The sequence below is a fragment of the Vanacampus margaritifer genome, chromosome 1 (assembly GCF_051991255.1).
Source record: "Vanacampus margaritifer isolate UIUO_Vmar chromosome 1, RoL_Vmar_1.0, whole genome shotgun sequence".
NCBI lineage: Eukaryota > Metazoa > Chordata > Actinopteri > Syngnathiformes > Syngnathidae > Vanacampus > Vanacampus margaritifer.
Window position 1 is genome coordinate 63,312,055 of NC_135432.1, and position 26,639 is coordinate 63,338,693.

Sequence of the window (26,639 nt, forward strand, 5' to 3'; positions counted from 1 at the left end):
ATGATTATTGACTTTTAACACTTTCAAAATTGTAAAAATCAAGATATAATAATAAAAATAACAGTAACCACATAATGAATATGAGAAGAACGATCACTTTAAAATAATGCAATAATATTCCAGTATGTTACATATTTATTTCATACATTTATCTTTCATATACATTTTTATTTACATTTGTAGATTTTCTATACAGTATACCTAAAATGTGTAAGATGAACACATACAAAAATACGTAATGGAATTTAAAAGAAAGATAATTTTAAAAAAAGAAACACAAAATAATCCCCCCCTCCCCCATAGTCATTATCCCTCATCGCTGATTGGTTCTGATAAATCAGGTGGTTCCTGTCAGTGAACTTTGGTCTCTTGCCATGACTGCGCCATGCGGCGATGGAGTTGCGCGTCAAATACACCAGGGGGCGTTATAACTTTCCATTCACGTGCGTGTGCTGTTTTTAGAGGAACACCAATATCTGCTCCAGGTTTGCCCCCTCACCTGTCCATCACCCCGCAAACCTCCGCCGTCGACCAATGAGAAGGTGAAGGGGCGGTCCGTCACTAGGACGGAAGTTTGGTTGAGTCGCTCGCTCGCAGCCATTCAGCGGCGGTGGCCGAAGCGATTGGACTGCTTGAGTGTTTCGCAGCTCTTTCTGTGGAATTTGAATTATTTTCCTCGGAGGGGGCCGACGCGCGCGGCTCCGCGGCGGGGAGGGGGCGGAATACGTGACGGCATACCGTCTGGCTCGGCCTGGTGGTCACAGGTAAGGTGCATTTATATGCTCTCGCTCTCACTTGCCTCTTCAATTAGCTCGCTAGCAAGTCGAGCTAAGCTTATGTTTTCCGATGTGGCTACATTAGCTCCACTCGGAACCTCCATTAAACGCTATAAAACACGTCCATATGACAGACTCGCGCTCGGTCGACACATGTCCAGCTGCTTTTGCTTTGTAAAATGTCTAAGGAGTTCGTTTAAACGATCAAAGAAGAGGGGTGCTACTGTAAGTGCCGTGCAATTACCTCAAGTCATCTACCTGGATGAGGTGAGTTTTTAATGGGGCATAAACGCTTCACTTATCACCTGATTTCCGGGTTGCGTGACGTCATTACTACCGCGCGTACAAGTACTGCTAATGTTAGTGTGTATGTAAACTTTGTGTGTTAATGCATGCGAGTGCCTGTATGTGTGTATAATATGTATATAAATATGCTTGTGTGTGGTTAAATTTAGTGTGCTCGCGCGTATGCGCATGTGCGTGTCAAAAATGCCACTGCTGTGTGTGGATGGTGAGGTTTCTAAATACGATATCTATTTATGTGGTTGATAGTGAGCCAGCGTCACATGAATGAGTGAACGAAAGCTGCATAAAGGGAGAGGCTCACTGGTTGGTAGCACATGTTGAATGCTGCCCGTGACATGATGCAACACAGGTTGATAAACTCGCTGCGCAACCCTGAAGCAATCAGGGGGGGCTCACTTTTTTTTTTTTTTACTTACTTACTGATAGCAGCAAGATACAGCTAGCGTACTGTTTTTATTCGCATGGGTTAAGGGACGATACTCTAACGTGAATAGTAAAAAATAAATTTGTGATGAATGTACACTCCAATCCCCTACAAATCTTTATCTGTCAATATTAACTACATGATTAGGATTTTAGCGACTTTAAATAAATGGATCACCGATACGTTCACAATTTTAGCACAAAGTGGTGTGGGGTTCAACAATGTTCGAAATAGCAATGCCTCTGATACCACTAAGATTGACTCTCAAACTTTAAATATCGATATTTAAAAAAAAAAATACATTGGTTACAAATGTATAAAATTGAAATATAGTTTGAGCTCACAACAGCTAACTTAACTCATTCACTGCCATTGACGGCAATATCCAGGAAGGATATAGAAAAAGTAACGAAAGCAACCTACCTGTGTCACTCATTACTGTTGCCAGACCCTTTTTTGCACTTCAGGGCCACCGTACCAGCCACACACTAATGCTAACGCTAGCTGCTAGCCACTAACGTCGGAAGACTTGCGGCGTATCATACAATGACGACGTAATTAACTAGCGGTGTCTTGGCATCCAAAATTAACAATTAGCAATTAAATATACTTTTGGGATGGCATTGTGATAATGTTGGTGGAAAATATGTCATTTCAATAAAAACTTCCATATGTAAACCAACCCGTCGAAAAAGGAAGTCAGGCTGGTGTAGGCGGCGTGTTACGTTGAGTATGCTTCCAGCTTCATTGACATGTCTGAAAAATAAATAAATACATTATGTGCTTTGCGCTGGTGTGCCGTCATAAAATATCGATACTGTCGTTAGTGTATCAATATATTTATTGCAACAGAGAGCACAACAATATATTGCAATATCGATTCATCACCCCCCACTCACTACTACTGTAGGTCAAGTTCCAACTTTCAAAGCCACACTCACACAAAGTTAGAGTAACCGATTCCTCGATTAGTTGGTAAGAGGGGGTAATAAAATGAAATAATCTATTTTAAAACTCAATACTACAACCTTAATGAAAAACTCACACATACATTGCAGCAAAATCCCGCCTCCACTGGCTTATGTGTTATAAGTCAAAGACTGATAAATGCCAGGCAATTTTTCTAGGATCTCTTGAGTGAAAGAGACTTGTAATAGATTTATTCCTGGCCCGATTTAGACTCGAGTCCCATTTTCGATGTCTATTGCCTCAGAAAGTCAGACGAATGAATCACGTGGCGACAAAAGTCGTGCAGACAATAGTAGGATGCAGGGCGACAACCTCCTCCAGAGGTTTGCCATTATTCATTTCAGTCTTGCACGCTCACATTTGATGACTTTTCTGTATAAATGCTTGCATTTTTTGATAAGTGAGTTTCACACACGCACTCTTGTGTTAAGGACGATGTATTAAACAGTAAGAATGAAGATGAATGGGGACACTTTGGGGGGGCCTCTCAAGTGGCGCAGTTTGGATCTGTCATGGCAACGTAAAGAGAGAAAAAAAATACCTCCTGATATCCTCAGATCAGAATCGGGCCTCTTCAAAATGTGGATAAAAATTGGATACGTGTCAACAATTAAATATGTTACATTAGAGGTGTGTTGACACCAGGCCAACTAATTGTAGCGGTTACTGCTTTAGGTTTGCGTTATTGTTTATTTCTGTTGTTGTTGTTGTTGCAGTTGAGCCTCCCGTGGTCATTCTGGTCACCATGGCCGGCATGTTGAATTTCCACAGGATTTCATCTGTTGCACACAAACACAAGCACATTGAAACTGCAGCTGAACGCAGCCTATTTTGGTCCGGCGGCATCCAATCAGGGTCATCTCGATTGTAAAACTCTGTTGGCCGCGCTCCTGACCGGCTCAGAATAGGTCGCGAGGAAGACTTCTCTTCTTTCTGATGTGCTTTCGATACAAGTTCATCAAGCAGGTCCGACTCCAAACGTGGACCACGTTATGTCAGAACAGTCGGATTCTAACTTGAACGCAAAACTCGTGTGTGTGTGTGTGTGTGTGGGCTATTCTCGTTTTGTTTGGCCGGACTCGTTTCAAGAAAGCGAATCAACAGAAGAGAGGGTGCATCTTTTTATGAGTGCGCCCATTTGGGACTTTTATCTTTAGCTCCTAATTGGGTCCAAGGGGCTTTGAGCGCCTCTTATGTCGCCGCCTGTTAAATCTGTGAGGCTTGTGTGTACGTGTGTGTTTGTGCGTGTGTGCAGAAGGAGGCTGAGGCGTCTCTCCTTTTTGTCCCCTGGGCAAACCCGACATAGAGTGATACCTGAGCCACCCCCCCCCCCATTCTTTATTCATTCTCGGGCACGCCGTGTTCGTTAGGCAAATTGCTGTTCAATTAGTGGCTTAATGGCTGTTTTTTTTCCCTTCTGTGTGTTTTTTTTCCCCCCTACAAGGGTTTGTGTTACCGGGACACTTGTTCCCCGGGAACCCGGTCATGAATGATGTAGCTTTTACTGACACGATCGGATGAAGGTTAATCAAAATGAATTAAACAACTAAAGCTAAAATTGGACAAACATAATAATAATAATAATAATAATGCATTTGATTTATATGGCACTTTTTCTAATGAAATAAAATAAAACGAGTGTTAAAAAAGAACTGAAACTAGAGTTTGAATTTATAAAACTAAATATAACTATTTATAGTAAAAGTTTTCTTTGTTAATTAATTTTATGCAGGAGCTTTTGGGGTTGATTTTAACGTATTTTATTTGATTTACTTTGTTCAACTTCTTACTTTACAACCGTACAAAGGAAGGAAGGTCATTTGGGAATTTTAGTGTACTTTATTACACAATACTTATGGTGACCTTTTTAATAAATTATTTTTTTTTTTACCTTGCACTCAACAAATGCTCCATACCTTAACTCATTCACTCACCGCCATTTTCACGAAAGCGACCCCCTTTGTTCCCGGCTGTTTTACTGGATTTCGACTGATTTTGCAAGGCCCACAAATTATTGTGTTTTATTGCTATAAAAACATGGAATCTACCAAAAGAAAGATTAGAGTCTTTTTTTATAGTATATTTCTATCTGTTTCCATTTAGCATCAATTAGCATTCGAACGTAGCTGAGTTTCATCATTATTCACAAATCTGTTTAAAACAGCGGGGAAAAGAGTTTTTGCAACATAGCCCTGGTTGATCTCTTATACTCTGCTGCCACCTGCTGGCCGTCTTTGTGATAACATTGCCTCAAGCGTTCTCTGCAGTTCAGGGACTACATCAAAGCCTTCTGTTTCTGTATGCTTTAGCATAAAAAACATATAAATATGTCTTTGGGACCATGGCAATAGTAAAAAAAAAAAGTTTGGGGGGGAAGCAAATGAGTAAAAAAAAAAAATAAAGCTAACGTTAATACTAATAAAACCTAAAGCAAAGCAAAACAAACAAACCCTCTTAAAAACTAATTTTAAGTGACTTAATTTGAAAAATAAGTCAAAACAAAATGAAGACTCTACTGAATTTTTGGGGGAAAAATCCAAAAGTAATTAACATTTCTCTATGACAAATTGTTGGCGCGTCTGGAACGTATCCATCGCAGTAAACGGGGTCTCACTCGAAATCGAATCGATAAAATGGATGAATCGACCAGCGTTACAAGCCAGGCCCGTGTGGAAGATGTTCACCAGCAGGTACTTTGCATTCCAGCAGAACAGAGAAGAGGCCCGTCTGGCCCGTGAGAGTGTCGAACAATGGCCCCGCTGTGCCCACTGTCCAATTGGCCGCCTTCGTGCCACATTTCAGCAAAGGGGCATCGGCAGCTTTTTGCTCGGCGAGGCGTGTCGATGACCGGCTCGGTGCCTGCCGGTCTCCGACCCGTTGCTGCCCTCAGCGCCTGCTCCTCACCGGGTCCCCGGGGGGCCGCCATTATTCCTCATTAATTGGCCGGCCAGTCCGCGCCGCGGTGGATCAAAGGTGCCCTGGCAGATTGTGCCGCCCTGGTAGTTTTCCAAACTGTCCGATCCTCACACGTTGGCCTTTTTTTTTTTTTAAAAGATTTTATTATGTTGATGAGGAAAGATAAGCTAGAGTTGTGCTCAGCTTTGTTCTCAGTGTAATTTCTCCATGTTGCTTCCACTTTGAGAGTTTTGGGAAATCCAACAAAAAGTCCAAATGATCAGTCTGCAGTGATGCACTGGGAGATAAAAAAAAACAAAAAAAAACGCAATTGATTGACTGCTCTGCCAAAGAACACGTTTTATAATTGCATGCATATATTAATAATTTTGCCACTAAACAATTCTGATCCCAAAACATTTTTTTTTTTTTTAATGGTCCGACCAATTAACTCATTCGCTCCCAGTTTCACTGAAGCCAACCCCCTTTGCTCCTGGCTGTTTTACTGGAGTTTGACTGCTTTTACAAGGCCCACAGAATATTTTGTTCTATTGCTATAAAAGCATGGAACCTACCAAAAAAAAAAGATAAGTCTCTTCTTTCATCAGAAAAAAGTATATTTCTATCGGTTTCTGTTTTGCAGTAATTAGTATTAGAATATAGTTTTCTTCATAAGTTTCTTCATTATTCACAAATCTGTTTAAAACACTGGGGGGGAAAGCCTTTTTACAACATGGCCCTGGTTGATCTCTTATACTCTACTACCATTTGTTCGCGCAATCTCTTCAGTTCAGTGCCTTCTGTGTGCTCTAGCATAAAAAACATGGTAATATTTAAAATAGAACGTTGCATTTACGTTTTTGTGAGCAAATGAGTTAACCAGCTGATTTAATCAACAGATATTTTATTAGCTCCTTTAAAATGTGCTAATATTTTTTGGGGGATTTTTTTCCAGTTTATTTATTGTCTTTATTTATTTTATTTTTTATTTTTTTTTTACACATGATCACATTACAATATAAGACAAAGATAATGGTGTTCAAATATTTGCATCCCCCCAAAATGTTCAGATTTTCTCTCTGTTGTGAAGTTCAACAAATATTAAGTATAGGTGAGTACCAATACCATGTATCAGGCTTGGGCCAATTAAGGTCTTAATTTAATATCATGGAGGCTGCCGATGCCACTAATGGGGAAAGAAAAACCTGACAGGGCGGGTAGTTTAATTAGTCCACAGATTAGTCGGTTTTCAGGATTTTATTCTGCCAAATATTGGACTTCGGGCCTTCATTTTATATTATTTTTCAATCATTGAATTTTTGGTTTTTATATTAATTTATGGACTTATTTTCCATCTCTGTGAACCATCATACCGAGTCCCATTCCTCTGGTTGATTTGCAATATATCAGATGGTTTGTGGCTAGTTGATTTTGAAGGCAAGGCACTTGTAAAGATGCTTTTAGAGAGCGCCGCTCAGAGAAATACTCTACGTATGCTTTCTCTTTGAGGTCACTTTTTTTTTTTTTTTACAACAAACGTCGCTCGGCCAGGTAGCGCTTGGCGGCCTGGCGTAAATCTGCTGGAGTATTTAAATTCCACAGACGTCCGCCTCTTGACAAATAGCCCGGGTGGGATGAGAGCAGAGCTCAAGTACGTGAACGGCATTCCTGACATACATGAGCGGCACAACAGCTGCATTCCGTACCACACTTAAACCCCCCCCCACCGCCATTTTCCACGTCTTGATGTTTCTGTTTTGTTGTATTCTTAAAAAAGAAAATTGTGCGGTGATGGTCAAATGTGTGTATTCATGGGTCTTGGCCAGGTCAGGATGACGGTATAAGATGGCAAGTATGTTCGCTCAGCGTGAATTTCCTGTTCTACCATCCTCTCATCACTCCCTGCTGCTTAGACAGATAATGCTACACTCACACACACACACATACACACACACACACACACACAGGCCTTGTTTTCCGCCTAGTCACGTCTGACTTTGACAATCTCTCCATAGACTCTTCCATACAGAAATCCTGCAAAAAATGGCTTTATCAGAACTGAAACAGCAGAGTAAGGCAGTCTTTCACCGTTTTGCTTGTCTATAAGTTGAGTGTTGGTTCTAGAGCTGTCAAAATGAATCGATTATCAAATTAATCGACAATTATTTCAATCATCGAGTAATCGTTTGTAGCCCTTTTTTAATTTAAAATGGTCCAAATCCTCTGATTTTACCATATCAACAGTAATTGTTCACTGATTTTTGTAGTCCTTGATGAAAGAAGACTTGATTATCTGCCGTGTTTAATCAAAATAAGATGTTTGCATACATCTGTTTTTACTTTGGAAAACGATGTATGAACCGGTAACATAGTACAACATCAATCCTGCTTTTTTTTTTTTTTAAATCACTATACAAAGTACGAAATAAACACCAATCACTGATTAATAAACAATAATCAGGTGAAAAATGCTTTTGTAATACACTTAAGTGCAAAATGAAAATGAGGCTGATTAGTTGATTAATCGATTGAATAATCAATTTTAAAATTATTTGATAGTGACAGCACTAATTACTAAACGAATATGAAGTATGAACTAAAACACCAATCACTCGTTAATAAACAATAATCAGGGGGGGGGGAATGCTTTTGTAATACACTTTAGTGCAAAGTTAAAATGAAGCCGATTAATCGATAGATGAATTGATTCTAAAATTATTCGATAGTGACAGCACTAATTATTAAACGAATATGAAGTACGAACTAAAACACCAATCACTCGTTAATAAACAATAATCAGGGGGGGGTAAATGCTTTTGTAATACACTTTAGTGCAAAGTTAAAATGAAGCCGATTAATCGATAGATGAATTGATTCTAAAATTATTCGATAGTGACAGCACTAATTACTAAACGAATATGAAGTACGAAATAAAACGGCAATCACTGGTTAATAAGCAATAATCAGAGGGGAAAATGAATACACTTTAGTGCAAAATTAAAATGAAGCCGATTAATCGATTAAATAATCTATATTTTAATCGATTCTAAAAATATTCAATAATGACAGCGCTAGTTGCACATGGAATTTGAACCAAAATCCCAAACCAATATTGCGTCAGTCTGGCTCCTGCTCACCAATTCACGAGCAGAACGTGTCAGCTATCAGCATCATGAGTTACTTTGACGTTTTATTGCCAGTGAGCTAACCCGGCTTGTAAACCCTTGTCTCGCATCAGCGTTTGTTCCGGGATATTCCATTAAAATGCGCTCACGCTTGTGTGGGTTTAATAGATCACGTATTAACCGCACTTTGCCACGCCGGCCTGGTCAATATGTAATGGTGGCTCCGCTTCCTCTGGGTCAATGCTACGCTAACGGAGCGTAGCCGGTGTGTTGCTTTCACTCAAAGTTTTAATTGACCAAGAGAGAGTTTTTGGCCGAAGGCCTTGAGAAGCACTGGTGCTTTGTCTTTTTTAGAAGCAAAGTAGATTTCAGGAGTAATAAAAATGGGGGCTGTATTCAAGGTTGCCAGCCGGAGCTGAGCTTGAATAGCTTTTAGTGAACAAAGTAGTGCTGGACGGTTAATTGCTTATATTGATCAATTAGACATGATTTATCAGGATTTTTTTTTAGAGATTGATTTTTTTAGCAGCTGACACAGAAATTGAGCAAATCTCAGAATGGGGAAAACATAAAACAAAATCTTTCTCATTTGCCTTTTCCATAAGTGAGGGGGGAATCAATGACAAAATTAATTTTTGAGAATAAATTGAAATCTTATTTTAAGGCCTTATCTCACTCTACCCGAGAACAAAGAATCAATTGTTCTGTCATTAAGCTCATAACTCAATTTACCCCAAATCAAAACGCTTTTCTCCATTGAAATACATTGTAATGGCGTTCATATTCTTAATAAAGAAAATTTTCTCCAGAAAAAAATAAAAATAAATAAATACATTTAAAAAAATAAATAAAGAAAAATAGCACTTGACTGTATTGTAAAATAAACATAATAAAAACTGGTTTTCGATCGACCAAGTGATTGCTTGTAACTTGAGTTGGAGTACTTGTAAGTCAAGGTACCACTCTACCTTGAGGCGGATCATTTGCGTCACCCGTAAACATCAATTTTGAAGACATCACCTTGAATCTCTGTCTGGCTTTCAAAACAAGGCCAGAAGCGTTGGCCGAGTTGGCCGAGTCAGTGCGTCACGGCCTCGGGGGCGGGGTTGATGATGATGATGATGTGGTGGCCACGCCCACACCCGTCCTCGACATTTGAATTGAACCTCACTGAATGTCTAGATCTCAACTTCTTTTCCCTAAATGATCACATTTTAACACGGGGACCCTGAAAAATTGTCACCTTAACAGAAGACCCCATTAATCATTTACTTACTGGCAACGGTAGCATAACTGTGTATTTTTTACACACCTACACGAGTTGCGTGACGACATCGGTTCCAGCGGTATGACAGCAACAGGGGCTTTAAACAAAGATGGGGCGGGACAGGAAATGCGATTGTCAGGCCAAAACTTCACACCTATTGCGCAATACCCTGCATCCCGCCTATCTGTCCCATTGATCTGTTACGCCCCTGATACTACCTAAATTGCCAGTAGGAGTTGAATGACAAAGAGTACTTCATGTACTTTATACCTTACATGCTGTTTGGGTTTGTTTTGACATTTGACAGGAATAAAAAATATATAATCCTGAAATATCATTCTTGAATGTTTTTTCCTAAATCTTTTGAAATGCAATGGAGTTTTTTCTAGTTTGAATCTAGTCAAGCCACTTCACTTTTATATTTTTATACAGGATCGTGAGTGATCGGCGGTAACAATGAATACAAAGACACTGATATACTGTGCTAGAACAAATGTGCCTTTTATTCCCCGCAATCAACATACTTCAACGCTAAGCAGCATAATATGATCATCATCAGCGCTTACCTTGACACTAGACCGGCGAGCCGACGGTCCGGGTAGAACGAGCTGCAAAACGGCTGGGCGATCGTACGTATCCCACAGCTGACTCTACCCACACCGTGTGTCGCTCCGTCTTTTATTCGTTAACAAAAAGTTGTGAGCGTGAGAAACCGGACTGGCCAAGCCCCTCTCCCAGGCACCCTCGAAAACATGTTTCCGAAGCAGGGAGGACTATAGTATAAACAAGGAAGAGTTCCCAGGTTGATTCCGCCCTTTATTCACAAATTGTTGGGCACCTGGATTCGTACAACAGTTCAGGACAACAACATATCCTTATATAAGAGGTTACATGAGGACATATCAAACCATGGTTATTTTCCCTTCACCTGGTAAAATGGATGACATTACATTTACAAACATGCACCTGTGGGTCTTTAAAGGGACGTGTGCAAACAGTCATTTCTCAGGACTGCTTCAAACTCCCCCGTGGACGCCGTCTCCTAAAAATACATACGTGACTTGGACTCTTTCAAGATTCGTAGGATGCTTCAAAGGCTTAAACACGTGCCCGTTGCTACGAGAAAATGTGCATAATTCGGGGGTGGGGGGGGGGACGGACAGCAGACCGTTCTCGAACCTTTTCAAGGTCCTTTTTGAATGTTTTACTACTTTCCAATAAAAAAATAATAATTCATGTTTGTGGTATGTACAGTTTCACGTTTTCAAGATTTTATTTTATTTTTTTATTTTTTAAGGAGAGCTCAGTATTGTTCATTCGATTTGACATCATTATTGCTCTCCTTTTTAAAAAAATAAAATAAACAAATTTTTAATTTTTTTTAAATATATATATATATATATATATATATATACATTTTTTTTGTATGTGTGTGTGTGCGTGCGAGCGTGTGTGTATTCATCAGTTCACCTAAAGCCCAAAAAAAAAATCCCATACTAATAATATAATATAATAATAAATTGCCAAATGCAGAAACATCAATGTAAGTTATCACGATGTAGTGGCTCTCGCTAACAGACAGAATTAAGTAACCAGAATTAGCTTCAAAAATTCTATATACGTAGACCATGTTTCTATAAATTTTGATATTTGGTTTTTATTTGAGGCAGATATTTTTTCCATTAAAATGTGATTTATGAGGAGGTTAGACCATTGGTCGATATTCAGAGTTTGTTTATTTTTCCAGTTAACAAGAATTGTTTTTTTAGCGATAGTAAGGGCTACAAGTGTAGATTGAAATTGTTTATGTGGTAAGTCAGTTGTTGTTAGGTCACCTAGCAAACACAAGTTTGGAGATAAAGGTATCCTACAGTCCAAAATAGCGGAAAGTTTTTCTAAGACTTTAGTCCAGAAATACATAACCGGAGTACATAACCATAAAGCATGAACATAAGTGTCTGTAGTGTTTTGTAAACATTGGAGACAAATGTCGGAGTCTGAGAGTCCCATTTTCTTCATCATATATTGAGTAATGTATGTTCTATGAATAATTTTATATTGGATAAGTTGTAAATTTGTGTTTTCAAGATTAACACCAATTACCTTGATTTGGCACACTTGCGGCAAATCTAAAGTCATTTTTGTATAGACACGGATCAAATTTGACCTGGATCAGCTTTGGTCTACACAAATTTTGAAGTCATCAAATTCCAAGGTGCAACAATGACAATGAGGGTATTTTTTTATTGCTGGAACATGACAAAAACCACATGATGCAAGGTTTATTTTAGCTGACAGTTACAGTGGCCGTTCAAGATGCTGCATTCCTTAGTTATACTGTATTTGCTTTTTTTTTTCTTTTTTTTTTCCCAGACTGTGTCAGCAGTTGTCCTAATACCCACTGGACCCTCGCCTCGAGTGTCACACTGCGTGAAACAGTAATTAACTTATGCGCGCCGTGCAGAAAATAGAGCTAATAAAGTCACAACAACAACATCGGTCGACGAGAGGACTAATGTCAATATATGGATCGTCTGTGGTCACGTGGCCTTTATTGGCTGCAAAAATAAACAAGTCAGCCTGCAAACATGGCAAACAGGGACTGTAACCTCCTGATCTCGATCCATCTCTCTGCTCATAAGCCAAGCGCCGCACTCATCCCCGGCATTCTTACGCAAGGATTAATCAGCCTTCCATTCCTGGAGAGATTATTCAAATAGTGTTGCATCTAGAATCGGAAATGTCATCCCGGCCCACTTGCCACTATCTATTCAACGCAGAGAAATATCCCTTTTTTTTTTCTCCCTTATTTTCTTAAGTTCTTCTATTAGGTCTTGTGTGGTTGTTTTTTTTTTTTTTTTTTTTTTTTTTTAGCAACAAATTGATGGAAAATAGTGGCAAGCAAATATTTTAGTATACAAATATTGTCCACTTTGTTAAAAGGATTTGTTGTGAAAATGAATGCTGTTATGCGGTAAAAAAAAAAAAAAAAAAAGCAGCAGCACACCTTTTATACTGTAAAACGATTGTGCTATGCAGGATCTTCATCCCGGCTTTTCATTTGACACCTGTGGTGTAAACAAAAGGCCCAAAAAAATAGAAAAAAAAAATAAGCCTTCGCCGAAACCTTCAATCACGCCTTATCTCCCTTCTTTTTTTTTTTTCTTCACCCCACCAGGTGTGACTAAACAGGTCCTCTCGCTACATGGCTGACGGCCAAAGGGCCTCACATGATTCATTCCGATCCACCTGCCAAACCCAACTACCCCCCCCCCTCCCCCGCCACCCCTGCGGCTGAATCTGTTTTTTGGCCTTGCTGTGAATCTTCATCTTTTGCACAGGAAGGAAGAGCGCACGGTGCGCGCCGTCATCCTGTCGCTAGCACATGTACTTCTAAGCACTATGACGCCACCAGGGAAGTGTCGCCGTGTAGTGTATATATAACTCCGGCCGCGTACAAACAAGCTCCGCGTGTTGGCAGCTTGTCAGCAACACTGCGCCGGGCCGAGCGCTAATATGATGTGACCTGAATAAACGCGTTACGAGGGAGGTGCAAGACGACATGTGAGCGTCTTGTTTGTAAACACTGGACTGTAAAATGTGCTCTTGCCGCCGCCGCATGACTTGACTTCCAATAGCTCGCCTTTCGAAAGCCCTGTCGTGAACCCTGGGTATTCGTTGGGGTTAGGGACCAACCTGTGATGCAAATAGTGAAAATGATCGATTGTTGGAATTGCCTATAATAATAGTTTAAACCGCATGTGTTGTTCATAGCTAGAGTTCTTGCCAGACTTCTCTGACTTGTTCTGGTCTTTCCTGACTCATTTCACTTTAGTGATCAGCGCTAGTTTCTCCATTAGTTGCTCGTCGTTGCATGCTTAGCGACTCCTCGTCCACCTTTTGGTGATAGTGCTTCTTGTTAGAAGTGTAGATAATTTGCCACCACGTTACTTCGAGGAGAGGATCCGCACTGCGCCGCTCGCCTGTCTGCTCCATAGACATCATGCAGGGCAAGTTAGCTTAGCAGCTAGCATTTGTGAGCAGCCAGGAAAGTGGGAACTTGGGGGAGGATGTGTGACATTTACGCAACGTTTTTGTTGTTGTTGTTGTTGTTGTTTTTTTGACCAGCTTGGAGCTGGTTGGTTAGCATAGCATGGCCATGACTAGCATGCGCTTCTGACTGATGGGCTTGGAGGGATAAGAGCGTAAAAAACAAACAAACTAGCTCATTTGCTCGGAAAAAATGTATAAATACGTTCTATTTAAAAACAATTATTAAAAAAATCTAATTAAAAAAAGAGTCCCAAAGACGTATTTATACATTTAAGAAAATAATAATTATGCTGGAGCAGAGAACAGTTGAAGAAATAGTAGTTGCTACAAAAACGGCCAGCAGGTGGCAGCAGAGCAAAAGAGATCAACCAGGGTCATGTTACAACAAGCTATTTTCCCCAGTGTTTTCAACAGATTTGTAAATAATGATGAAACTTAGCTACATTCTAATGCTAATTGATGTGAAATGGATAGAAATATACATTTTTCCTGATGAAAGAAGAGACTCTAATCTTTCTTTTGGTAGGTTGTTTTGGTAGAAATAGAACACAATATTCTGTGGGCCTTGCAAAAATCCTAGTAAAATAGCCGGGAGTGAAGGGGATTGCTTCAGTGAAAATGGCTGGGAGTGAATGTGTTAATGATCACAAAATTGCGTTGTCTGAAATCACGATTTCGATCCAAAAATGGTAAATTGTTCAGCTCTACTCTACACTTCTCCCTCAGGGATGATCGGATGGTATGGTAGATTAGCACATTAGCGTAATATTTTAATGAGTCTGAGTATGAGACTGTATCGGTATCAATTGGTGCCAATGCTGATACTGGGATTGATATCGGTGCATTCCTAATAATGTGTGTGTCTGTGGGAGGGAGGAGTCGGTGCTTGTGTTTTGTAGACAGACGCTCGCTGTTGAAAGTAGAGCATACGGCGAGGACTTTTGACAGATATTCCTTTCTGTTAAAAAAAAAAAAAGAAGTTGTTTATGTATTTGGTAGAAATAAGAAATTTAATCAAAATGTTGTTTTGGGAATGTTGTGAGAGTTCTCAACATGAGATAATCAACCATGAAAAATGCATGGGAGAACTTTTTGTTTCGAGAGACCAAGCATTGGAGCCTGCTAGCTGATTGTCGTAGCCGCTAGCCACTTCGCTGATTAACTCGCTGCAGTTTTTAAAAGTAGCCAGTTTTTATAGTTGTAGAGTGGTGGATATGGATCGGGACCGGGCTGGCTCGCAAACAGCGAGGTTCCTCAGATAAGCAACTAACATTGAAAAGAGTCGGGAGGGGGAATAAAAGTAAAATATTGGAAAATTAGTGACTAGTAAATAGCGACCATGTTGAGGCTCTTGAAAGATCCCGTTAGCTCTCAACCCTTGGTCGCATTAGCCCCGCCCTGAGTCAAATGTTTGATGTGTTTGCGTGTCAGGGCCGAATGCTCCATTGTGCAGAGCTCCAATCTGGCCAGGGCAGATAAGAGCGAGCGTCTCACCTCAAGCGCTCTCCAACCCCCGACGACCACAGCCCCGTTCTCGTAGAACGGGTTTTATGATACAAAGACGCCCGTTGGGTGTGTGTAGTTTACTACTAGGCGTGCGTGTGTGTGTGTGTGTGTGTGTGCAGACAGTCAGTCAGATCTCCTGGATTAAAAGATCTCTTAATCCCACCAGATCCCCCATCCGCTGAAAATGTTCGTGGCCGCAAGACGCCGGAATGCTACGGCTCACTGACTTCTGCTCCTCCGGTTACGAGTCGCTGAGCCAGACGTGAGCCGGTCCTTCAAAGATGGCCGCACCTCTCACTTCTGGTTTGGATCAGCGGCTTTTTAATTGGGTCTCTTTGGTGCCGACTAATCTCCCTGAAAAGTCAAAGACAATCGCGTAGTGCAGTGATTCTCAAACGTTCGTACCAAGAACCACCTAAAAAGTACTGGGCTCTACAAGTTCCGCCATGTTCAATTTTATGTGGCCCAAGTGTGTTGCAACACATGTAGACAGATAATGTAACGATACTCAGGCAAATGTCGCTGGCATAGATAGATGAACAAAGATCCATTATATGTAGTAAATGATTAATTTCCGACCAATTAGAGGAAATTGGATCATTTCCGGCAGTCCAACTGATGAGAGGCTGGGAATCACTGTTTGTATGTTGCACGAGAATAACACTCAAGTCCCACGTCAATGCTCACGTTTGATCATTAACCGTGAGAAGCGATTATTGATCACGCAGGCCACTCATTCAGTAAGTCTAAAGTTTGACTTGGCCTTTATCGATTGATCAGGGGTCATAAATGACGCAATAGTGCGTCACATGACTGTCCTATGTCATACCGGCACAAACGCTTCTCAAAATGTGTACATCATGCTTTTTTGCAAGCATGTTGTCGTCGTTTAACTCCACACTCTGGTTGATTTTCTTTCAACTCTCAGCTTCACAGTTACTTTGTTTTTTCACCCACCGACGGCTAGAAGAAGAAAAAAAAGACTCGGCTTCATTTTGGTCAATCAGTATTTTTTATTTTTTTTTATATATACACATGCATATTTTATTCATGTATTTATGTAGTGTGTACTCTAAAAAGTTCAGTGCTAAAGAAGTGTGGTCCACATGTTTACATAATCATTGTTTCATGGAACATGAAAAGTTGAAGTGATAATGCCACAGATTTGTTTCCGTTATTGCTGTAATCTAAGTTAGGATTTACTGTTTTTTTTTGGGCAGAAATTTGTGACGTTAGTGAACACTCACTAAACAGTGTTTGGAAGTGAACGCCACCAATTGAAGTAGATGAATAAATTAGACTCAAACATTTGTGTGTAATAAATGTGATATTTTATTTTCATACAGCTAAATTAATTTCTTGCACGTGCTTGTTTAAAACTATATTGAAAAAGAATAATTGCATATTAAATGGTAATCACGATATTGAAGTAAAAAAAAAATATCAACGTCCAAGCAGACTCATTTCTTTGCTCACCGTACAATTTCATATTATTCACCCCACTAACGTTGCGCCCGCTCTGACCTCCTGCAGGGAGCTCCGCGATGAACAAGCTACGGCAGAGCTTCCGGCGGAAGAAGGACATCTACGTGCCCGAGTCCAGCCGGCCGCACCAGTGGCAGACGGATGAGGAGGCGGTCCGCAGTGGGAAATGCAGCTTTGCGGTCAAGGTGACACTCGCTCGCATACAAATTCCTGCAGCGCCAACCTTATTGTGGCATAAACACTTCGTCCGTGCACGAACGACACTTTGTGACTCTGGGACATAACGTGGGATTAATCGCAAGCATTCACAAAGTTTGCAGTCTAGCTATAAGATTGTGTTGTCGAAGTGCACAACAATAATGTGATTGTCCTGCTCTTGTTTTTACTTTTAATTTTTTTTTAATTTTTTTATAGTAACGGTCAAAGGGATGCCATGGGGTTGTCTCTGGCCATGCATTTGTTGTTGTTGTTGTTGTTGCCTCAGTCAGTGGATGAGGATGTCACCTCTATTTTGGTGCTTGGTTGGTATTTTGCAAAAAAAATACAAACCCAATAACGTTGTTTTCTTTGGTCCGGCCGGCCATTTGCGGCAAGAATAATTTTATTTGAATGTTATTATTTTTTATTTTATTTTATTTGTATTATTATTGTATTTATTTTTACATTGTATTTTAATTGTATGTATTTTTCAAGGAAACTTGACTTCTTTCCTTGAATGAACCTTGTTGCGGATATGATATTAAATATATAATACTATATATAAAATATAAAGATTTACAGCATTAGCAATTTATATTTTATTTATTTATTTATTTATTGGTGGTAATGTCCCCTTGTTGACATGGCAATATAAGATTTAATATAAAATTCAGACAAATTTTTTTTTTCAATTTTAATTGTAGTTTCTTATTTTATTCTTTTGGACATTATATTTAATTTATTCTTGACGACCCCTTTTGCGCATGGCAATATAACATAATATGTAAAACCCTTCATTAAAAAAAAGTATTTAATCAATTTTTTCCCCCTACCACAAGCACTCATTAGTCTCGTAGTTACTGCAGGTGAACGAACGAACGAACGGACGGGCGTGGGTGGCGAGAGTAGACTATTTTGGCAACAAAAGTTGTCTTATGCAAACAAAAGCGCAACAACTCGCTTCCTCTCATCGCTATAGAAATGAAAACCGGAACGGCAAGAATAACAAAACAGATTATAAATCACGTGACACACAATATGGAAGTGAGCAGGTTGAATAAAAATGTAAAATTTCCAATCAGCCAAATTGTATGCAGTGCACAGTCTCACCATGTTGTATGATGATCTTGTGTGGTGTTATAAGTTTTTTTACATAATTGTGTTAATACACACAAAATTATAATGATAAAAAGATAAATAGAAAATTAAAAATCAAGCAAAAATAATACTATAGTCATGCATATATTATGTACATATACTGTATATGCAATTTCAAATAAATAAAATAAAATGGCAAAAAAATTCAAATATTTATATAAAAGTAAAAATAGTAAAGATAGACAGCAAACAGAAAAATAAAAATATTTGTTCAAATGTACCAATTTTTTTTACATAGCACATTGGGACAATGTGCTGTGGGTATAACTGCCCCCCCCACACACAATGACCACAACTAACAGAAATCAACACATCTGAAAGTGGTGCAAATGTAAACATCCTCTGAGGACAATTGAAAAAAATGTGCTTAACCTAAAATTATCACGCTCCGTTTTGCGTCTTGTGCTTTTGCCGTCACACTTTGACACTTTTCTTCTTCTTCTTTTTTTCCTACTGCCGCCTCGTTGTTCCCCTGCAACCTAGCATGCTACTCCCCCCCCCCCCCCCCCCCGGCCCCCTCACGCGCCTCCTAGGTGCCTCCAGAGAGCGGATCGGTGTGTGGGATCGGAATAGTTGCAGTGGAATTATCTCGCGACTGCCGCACCGAGGGTTGCCCGCTCGGCGGGGAGAAGGGAGGGAGGGACGAGGGCTGATCTTGGCTGCTTGCGGTTCAAGTGGGAGCGCAGCGTACGGTCTGCTGTGTTTCAATGAGCCGCAGTTCGTGCGTCAGAGTCACGCTGACATTTCATAGATATCTTACTCACCGTTCGAGGCCATTTAGAAATAGTGGTTTCATTCAAATGCGTTGCCAAACGATGAAGAGGGATGCGGTGGGAATCGCAGGTTAGCGCACTCGCAGAGTTTATTAATCCCACTACAGTTGCAGGATAGGATCAGAAAAGGGAAGTGAGCACGTAACGACAACACTTTTATTATGAGTTTGTTGGTTGCCCACTAGGGAGTTTGGTGGATTTGGTTTGTTCGTCTTTTAATTTGATTTCTTCTCAAAATGTGGTACGTATATCTCAGGGAGCAGCCATTTTGCCACATGCTGTGCTATTAAAAAAAATATCATTATCACGACTTATGATTTAATGTCCAGTTTTAAATCACCTGTACTGGAAAATTAAGGTAACTAGAGAGCACTTCAACATATGGAGTTGATGAAAAACATCATGAGCTGAGAAAAAAAAAGAAGAAAAAAAGACCAACGTGAGGGATCGCTCCGACATGTATTTGACATTAGAGGGTGACGCGGGAGTTTTGTATTTGTATATTTGATAGCCGATTAACTTTGTGGTTAGATATTTTCTTAAGTTGTTGATTGGTTATATTGTTCTAGCGCTTTTTTGGGGTGGATAGTCAACCAAGAAAATGTCATTACAGACGCTCCCCACCTTACGAACGAGTTACGTTCCGGACGATCGTTCGTAAGGTGAATTTGTTCGCAAGTTGCTTCAGTGCTATATTTTGTATTATAATTTATGTTTAAAGCCTATATAAGTATATTGAAGGTTTATATAAGTATGTTTAAGGCTTGTACAAGTAACCTGCATTGGTTTGTACTGAAAAAAAATTAATAAAATGGAGAGAATACGTACAGTACTGTACTGTACTACGTATGTTAGAGAGAGAGAGCGAGACACACACAGTATGTACATGTACGTAATAAGATAAATAAAATGAAGTTTAACTTACTTTTGGAAGATGTACTCGATGCTTAAGGAGATGATGATGGAGGAGGAGGAAGAGGAGGATTTTATATCATGAGAGATTCTTCGTCGTCGCTGGAATCGGCTTGAAAAGTTATTTCCTGCTTCATGGGGACCGGCGTTTTCTTCCTCCTCCTCCTCGCCACGTTGCTCAGCCTCCAATGAGCTCTCACAGCGCCAATCGTCGGTATTAGCGGCGGAAAGAAGCACTACGCGCAATACAAAATCGAACTTACAGCATTTCTTTCCGAACATTTTTCGACATACTGTACGCGCAGAAATGTACCGTTGTTCGTAACTCGAATGTTCGTAAATAGGGGAGCGTCTGTATGTACGGGTTGTGTCCTGTTTTCATTTTTCTTTCAAAATTAATTAATTTTAATCTCTTATCTGGTCAAATCAACTGGCCTTCGTCAGGCCAAATATGAATCCAATCTGGATGATTTCATACAACCAAACTGCATATAAACTGGAAAACTGCCCGCCCTGGGATAACTGCCAAGTGGAACCGATACTGGACACTGTCCACATTTGTGTTGTTTTTATCAGGCTTCCTATGACTGCTTAACGTTCTTGAAAATGCTAAAACATAATGTAATACTTACCGACTTTTCAAGGCTTGGAAAGCGCATTGACTTTGATGTTTTCATACGTCGTGCCACCCCATGTCATAGCCCGATATTGGGAATATGGGGAAATTGAATTGTCACTCTTGGGACCTGTGTGGCCCAGACTGCATTTGTTGGTTGATTTTGTTGGCTTTTGGTGAGTTAATTAGCTCTTTTTAGATAATTCATTGATTTGTTGTGTTTGGTAGTAGGTCAGCTTGATAGTTCAATATATTCAGCTCAATATCGTCGGTTAGTCGTCAGTGCATATGCATGGTCGTTATTTAGTTTATTAGCAGTTGTTTTGTTGGTTCATTTGTACTTTGTTTTGTACTTCGTTTGTACTTTCAAGCAATTCATGCATGTGTTCAATGTGAGCGTGTTGGCCCATGAGAGAACCTTTTTGAGTGTAACGTCTGCCACAAGTCCAACAGGCTGACATGCCAGACCGGCATCCGTGTCTCTTTGCAACAGCGTCTGTGCTTCCAGTAGCATCCGTAATGTGCTCTCGTGCGCATTGTAAGCATTGAAATACACGGTGACTCGACGCCTGTGGCGTCACGCTCTGGAAATAACGCGGGCCCTCCAAAGGGCAGGGTTGTCTGGCGAGGGTTGGCGTCATTCGCCGTGTATCTACGAGGAAAGGGTAAGGACTTCCTCTCGGTCCGCACAATGGCTTCTGGCGTTCGCAAGTCACACGCACAAGATGGGATGTTGCCGAAAGGCCGGCAGAGGGGGGAGGGCTCGTTCTTGGCGCTCGGGGCCTGCGGTGCAGCACAGCCAGAGGAAACGAGGCAGGAACAGTCTTGAGGAGATGTATAGTGCAAAAGTGCAAAGTCAGGTCACCATTTAGATAAGGATGAATTAATGAATCACATCCTGAAAAGTGGAATTTTGTTTTCACATCCTTCTTGTTAGTGGATGACATGAATGCTAACGCTACAGGGGGAAAAAGGAAAAAAATCATAACAGCCCGGTGACATCATTGCGTTTGTAGGTTCATTTTCACTTTGTCAGTCAGTTTGGTAATTGCCTCTAAAATGGGTTAGGTTATCTGTATGTTAGTGGGTTGGTTAGTAAGGTTTAGACAACTAAGACATTTGGTTCGTTTTGGTTTGGTTCCTCAGTCAGGTTTGTTTAGCTGGCTTGTCGGTTGATTGGTTAGTGTATCATTGTTAGTTGTTCCTTGTTTGGCTAGTTTGGTGTTTGGTAAATTTGTTGCTGGCTATATTAAAGTCAGTTTGTTAGATGTTAGTTGGTTATTTTGGTCTGTTGTCAGTTATGACATGTTTTTATTTTTTTGGATAGGTCGTTTTTTGGTTGGTTAGTTAATTTGTACATTAGCTAGTTGGTTAGTAAGTGGTTAGATAAGATTTCGATAAGAAGGTTCGTTTGCAAGTTAGTTTTTAAAATCTGTTTCTTAGGTTGCTGGTTGATTATTTTGTTGGTTACTATGTTAGTAGGTTATTTGGTTGTTAAGTTTAGAATTTGTTGTTTTGACAATTAGCTTAGTGTTTGTTTGTTTTTTAGTTGGTAATTTACAAAGTTCATTTGGTAAGTTGTTGGTTTGGTGGCTCTTTTTTTGTTAGTTGGTAGGTTGTCAATTTGAGTCATTTAGGTTGTTGGTTAGTTACCGGTAGTTTGGTGGTTCAGAAGTTTTGAAGAATAAAAAAATCCATTAACATTGTAGAAGGGTGACACGGGGTTCAGAATTTTCTCACATGTGTCTATCTAGGAATATATTTTCACTTTTGGTTGTCAAAATCTGCTTGCATCGGGACTAAGTGGGCCAGTGACCCAACAGATCAAGCAGATGGAGCCGCAGTGAAAAAAATGTGCCATGCGCTACGGCAACTTTTACGACTGGAGTGAAACAGACAGTGCACGTCATGATGGATTAGGGTTGTTCTGCCTAGTGCCGTTCTACTTTGAAATGTTACATTTTCCTCTGACATGCACTATGGAAATGTCCTCACTATGATGCATCTACTCCCCAAGTGCTGCGTGAAAGAGACTATTGTGTTTCTATCTGGGATTAGGATTAATCATATCTTTGGTAGTGGACACAAGATAAGACATCGTGTTCTTTGCTTATTGCGCTAATGCCAGTCTGCTTAATTCAGACGCTCTCATTACAAGCCCTCACTTTTTTTCATATTTCACGTAAGCACTCTCTCATGCGCTCTCGCTAGATGATGTAGCTATTCGGCTTTGTCCCTCAGTCCTCCAGAAATGGCGAGGGATTGTCTGAACTTCCACCGACCTTGCGATTGTATTTAATTATGTGTATAAATCAGTGGTGCCAACATGCCAGGGGCGTACAAGCCTCACTAAAATAACCAACCTCATTGTGCACTTTTATTATCACGGCTTTATTTAATTTCACTCAGCACGCCCGGGGAAGCCTTTTACGCGCCATTACTCACTTTGCTTTGTGTGTGTGTGTGCATGTGTGTGTCTATTCCTGCAGTACTTGGGACACGTGGAGGTGGAAGAGTCGCGGGGCATGCACATCTGCGAGGACGCGGTCAAGCGGCTGAAGACGGTAGGTTTTCCCCGGGAACCCCCCCCCACGAGAAGAAGCCCCTCCTCCATCTTGTCTGCGTGCTTCAGGTTTTCTTTCCTGGTGTTTCCCGCTCCAACATTCCCATTCCTCCCTCTCACTCTGTCCACTGCATTAATTCTACCAAGTTCGGTAGTGGGGGAAGGGCGAGGGATTGGTGTCGGTCGAGATCCCCGACCCGGTCGTGAACTCATCCAGGAGTAAAGGCCAAAGCTCAGCTTTGGGGGGCCTTGCTCACTGTGATTGGAACAAGCGTTCAGGAGGATCAGGGCGTCACGGTCGAACCTTAACTCTTTGACTGCCAGACGTTTTCAGAAAAGGGATGCCGTGGGTGCCAGCCGATTTAAGCATTTTTGACTGATCTTTCAAGGTCCACAGAAAATTATGTGTTTGGACTATGGAAACACACATACTACCAAATTAAAGATTGGACTCTCATCTTTCATCAGGAAAAAAAGTTTGTTTCTACCTTATTCTGTTTTTCAGTAATCAACAATAGAAAATGGTTAGTTTCACCTCTGTTTTGAAAAAAAAAAAACGTCTTTTAACGTCTTTGGCACTCCTCCATAGGATTTTACTAAACGTTATTTAACGTTTTTGGCAGTCAAAGAGTTAAAGACATGAGACTTGCTATTTATTGACCTTTCACGCAGAACTCAATGAAAGTGCGATATTGCCGCAATAGACCTAAGTGAAGGTGGGATGTGCCGCCAACTCTGAGCTAGAAATGTCCGATTAGCATGAAAGAGTTCTTTCTAGCAGAATTCCCTTGCACACAGGCATCGTCCTGCCTCTGTTACCGCTCTGATATTGCCTCTAAAGGCAGAACATTGGCAACTTTTAAAGCTTTGCGAATGTATTTTAAAAGGACAGCGGTGGACATAAATGTCCGTATCAGTCAGAAAACAGACACACGGTCGTGTGGCCTGAAGGGAGCCTGTGTGTGCGTGTACGATCGAGAGAGATGGAACGTCCACACATTCACAACGCATCTGATGGACCGAAAAAAATCCGACATACTCACAGATGATGTATGATTCCTACACAATATCCCCCGCGAGCATGCACAAGACACGACTGCTTGATGAGGTCACGTGGAACCCAAGGCCACGCTGTCTTTTATGGCTTTGGCTTCGTCGGACAACATGGAGCCTTTCAATCCTCCGGCGGGCACTGACCGTCTCTCTGCCCTCAACCTAATGACATTTCTCTGGCTCAAACTGAGGCCCGGAAGCCCATTTGTGGATGGACAGTACAGTCATGACATTTGTATTGTGTGCGCGCATGTGTGTGTATGTGCATGCATGCGTGTATGTGTGTGTTATTAAGAGGTGTCTATTTGAAGGTGGTGTTTATTGAAGGTGGTGTTTATTGAAGGTGGTGTATATTGGGATTTAATGCCAACAAAGCGCATAGAATTCACTGTTTGGTTTTAACAGATTAGCTTTCTGTTATAGTGAGTTCGACAGAATCTTCAAAAAACAAAAGATCCACGCCATTTACACAGAACCCAATGAAAGCAGAAAACTGTCGCATCTGGAATTCTGTGCCACCAAAGCTCATTTTGCGTTAGTAGAATCAGTTGCTTTATTTACACAGCAAACCTTGCAAAAAAAATAAACTTATAGGTCTGAAAAAATGCATTGAATAATTCAGAATCGCTCCATTTTACACAGGACGGTTGTAAATTGGCATAATAAAGTCGTTTTACTTACTTTAACTCTCAAACCTCCACTTTTTTTCCCTACCCAGAGATCCTTCCTGCTCTCATACTTTAAAGAAAGCACAGAGATTGTATTACTTCTTGTTGGTGTTATATTTTTTTTGTCTTTTTAAGCAGGTTTTAATTGTGCTGTTGCCCAGAAACGTTTCAATTCAACCACCCCGATCCCTCCCCATCCATTTCCCAGCATTTGAATCCTTTTCCCACCAACACTCACCTTGGCTAACTACCGCTAACCAATAGCCGCCGCCACCATCATCCACCTGCATGTGCCCACTAACACGACTCGCTGGTTAACATGCTAGATCATGCATTCAACGTCTCCAACCCGGCCGGCGTGTAACAGGAGCAGAGTGGCACGCCTTTCCACGGCTTACCGGTGGGGGCACGAGGAGGGAGGAGGGGATTAAGAGTAAAGACTAGCCTGCATCTGGTTTCTTTTTGGCGGCCTCAACTTGACCTCCGTCCCCGCCCCCCCCTCACCTGACTGTTCAACACTCAGACATCAGATTCACACTACTTTTGTCACATGCGAAAGAGTCTGACTCGGGGATCATAGTGGAACCTCTTAAGTTTAAAGAAGCAACAAAACTAAGAGATATATTCAAAGACTTCAAACTACACTGGTGTCGATTTTTTTTAAAAACCCTACAAAGTATCTCTAATATCTGCTCGACCTTTCCGTGTCTCAGTATGGCTGACAAGTTTCAGTTAAATAAATATCGGAAAATTCTGAAGGGTTCTCCAAATAGTGTCAATTTCCCTAGCTTGACTTAAAGAGGAAGTCAAGAGAAAAATTTTCTTTTTGATAATATGTTCTGTGCAGCCCCAATAGTCTAAACATGCTGATAAATATTGCGTTTGTGGAATATGAGATAAGCCGCAAAATCCACCCGCTTTTCTCCATCTCGGAAGGCGGCCATTTTGCCACTTGCTGTCAACTGAAAGTGTCGTCACACTTGCTCAGGGTTCAGATAATGACCGATCAAGGAAAGAGTGAAAATCTTGATTTTTATGGTGGGGGAAAAGTGATTTTACGTAAAGGCCGTATCGTCTCGCCTGAGTTTCCACTGTGTAATTTTTTTTTCTCCCTCAAATGCAATAACACGGATTACGCTATTTTCAGAACTGGTTCATTCTTTTGAACAGTCTGTCGAGGTGCCGCTTGTGACACTTCCTGCTTGTTTTTTTTTTTGGGTTGTTAAATAATGTGTGCGCCTCTTGTGTGTGTGTACATGGTGCTACTAACTCTGACCACAATTAGTGCACAATCAGTATCGCTCATAAACCGTCAATCCAAATTAAAACGACCCAATCAACCCCCCCTCCCCGTCCTAGTCATACGATTCTTCCAATGAACACTGTCATACTTTGTCCACCCCCATCCCTCTCACCTGCCCCGTTTTTGTTTTGTTTTGTTTTTTTTAAACAACCATCCAGGACAGGAAATTCTTCAAAGGATTCTTTTCCAAAGTAAGTTGCTGATTTATACCCAGTCCGAGTGCCTTTCACCTTTCTCTCTCTCACGTTTAACAAGCCACCCTTTTTGACGTCCAGATCCTGCACACGCACACACGCCGTGCACACTAAACACACAGATGCATGTGTGTGAGCAGGTGGGCGGGGCACGTTATTGTTTGGGTGCGAGTGGCGTTAACAACTCTTTACTCGTCGATAAGGCAAAAAGTGGAATAATGAGTGTGAATGAGCGTCTACTACACACGTGCACAGTCACGCAGTCCTAACCAACAGGGGTCACCCCAGCACCGACCTTCTCGTTCCTCTCCTTCCGTTTGGCTTGAATGGCACAGCAACTTTGTGGATCAGCAGCTGTTTTTCTGTTGACTGAATTGTTTCTTCTTCTTCTTCTT

The 26,639-nt window shown here is 40.8% G+C and overlaps 1 protein-coding gene across 4 annotated transcripts in view; it reads left to right on the forward strand.

Annotated features, from left to right (window-relative positions):
• The first annotated feature begins 566 nt into the window (after positions 1 to 566).
• numb (NUMB endocytic adaptor protein) overlaps positions 567 to 26,639 on the forward strand; it is a 33,903-nt gene continuing 7,830 nt past the window's right edge. Inside the window, exons 1-4 of one of the 4 annotated variants that reach the window (XM_077560027.1) lie at positions 567 to 764; positions 16,855 to 16,991; positions 22,953 to 23,027; positions 26,209 to 26,241. In XM_077560027.1, coding sequence (XP_077416153.1) covers positions 16,866 to 16,991; positions 22,953 to 23,027; positions 26,209 to 26,241 — 234 coding nt within the window. In that variant the 5' untranslated portion in view covers positions 567 to 764; positions 16,855 to 16,865. The remainder of the gene's footprint in view (positions 765 to 16,854; positions 16,992 to 22,952; positions 23,028 to 26,208; positions 26,242 to 26,639) is intronic. The other 3 variants (XM_077560029.1, XM_077560028.1, XM_077560030.1) reach the window with 3 other exon arrangements.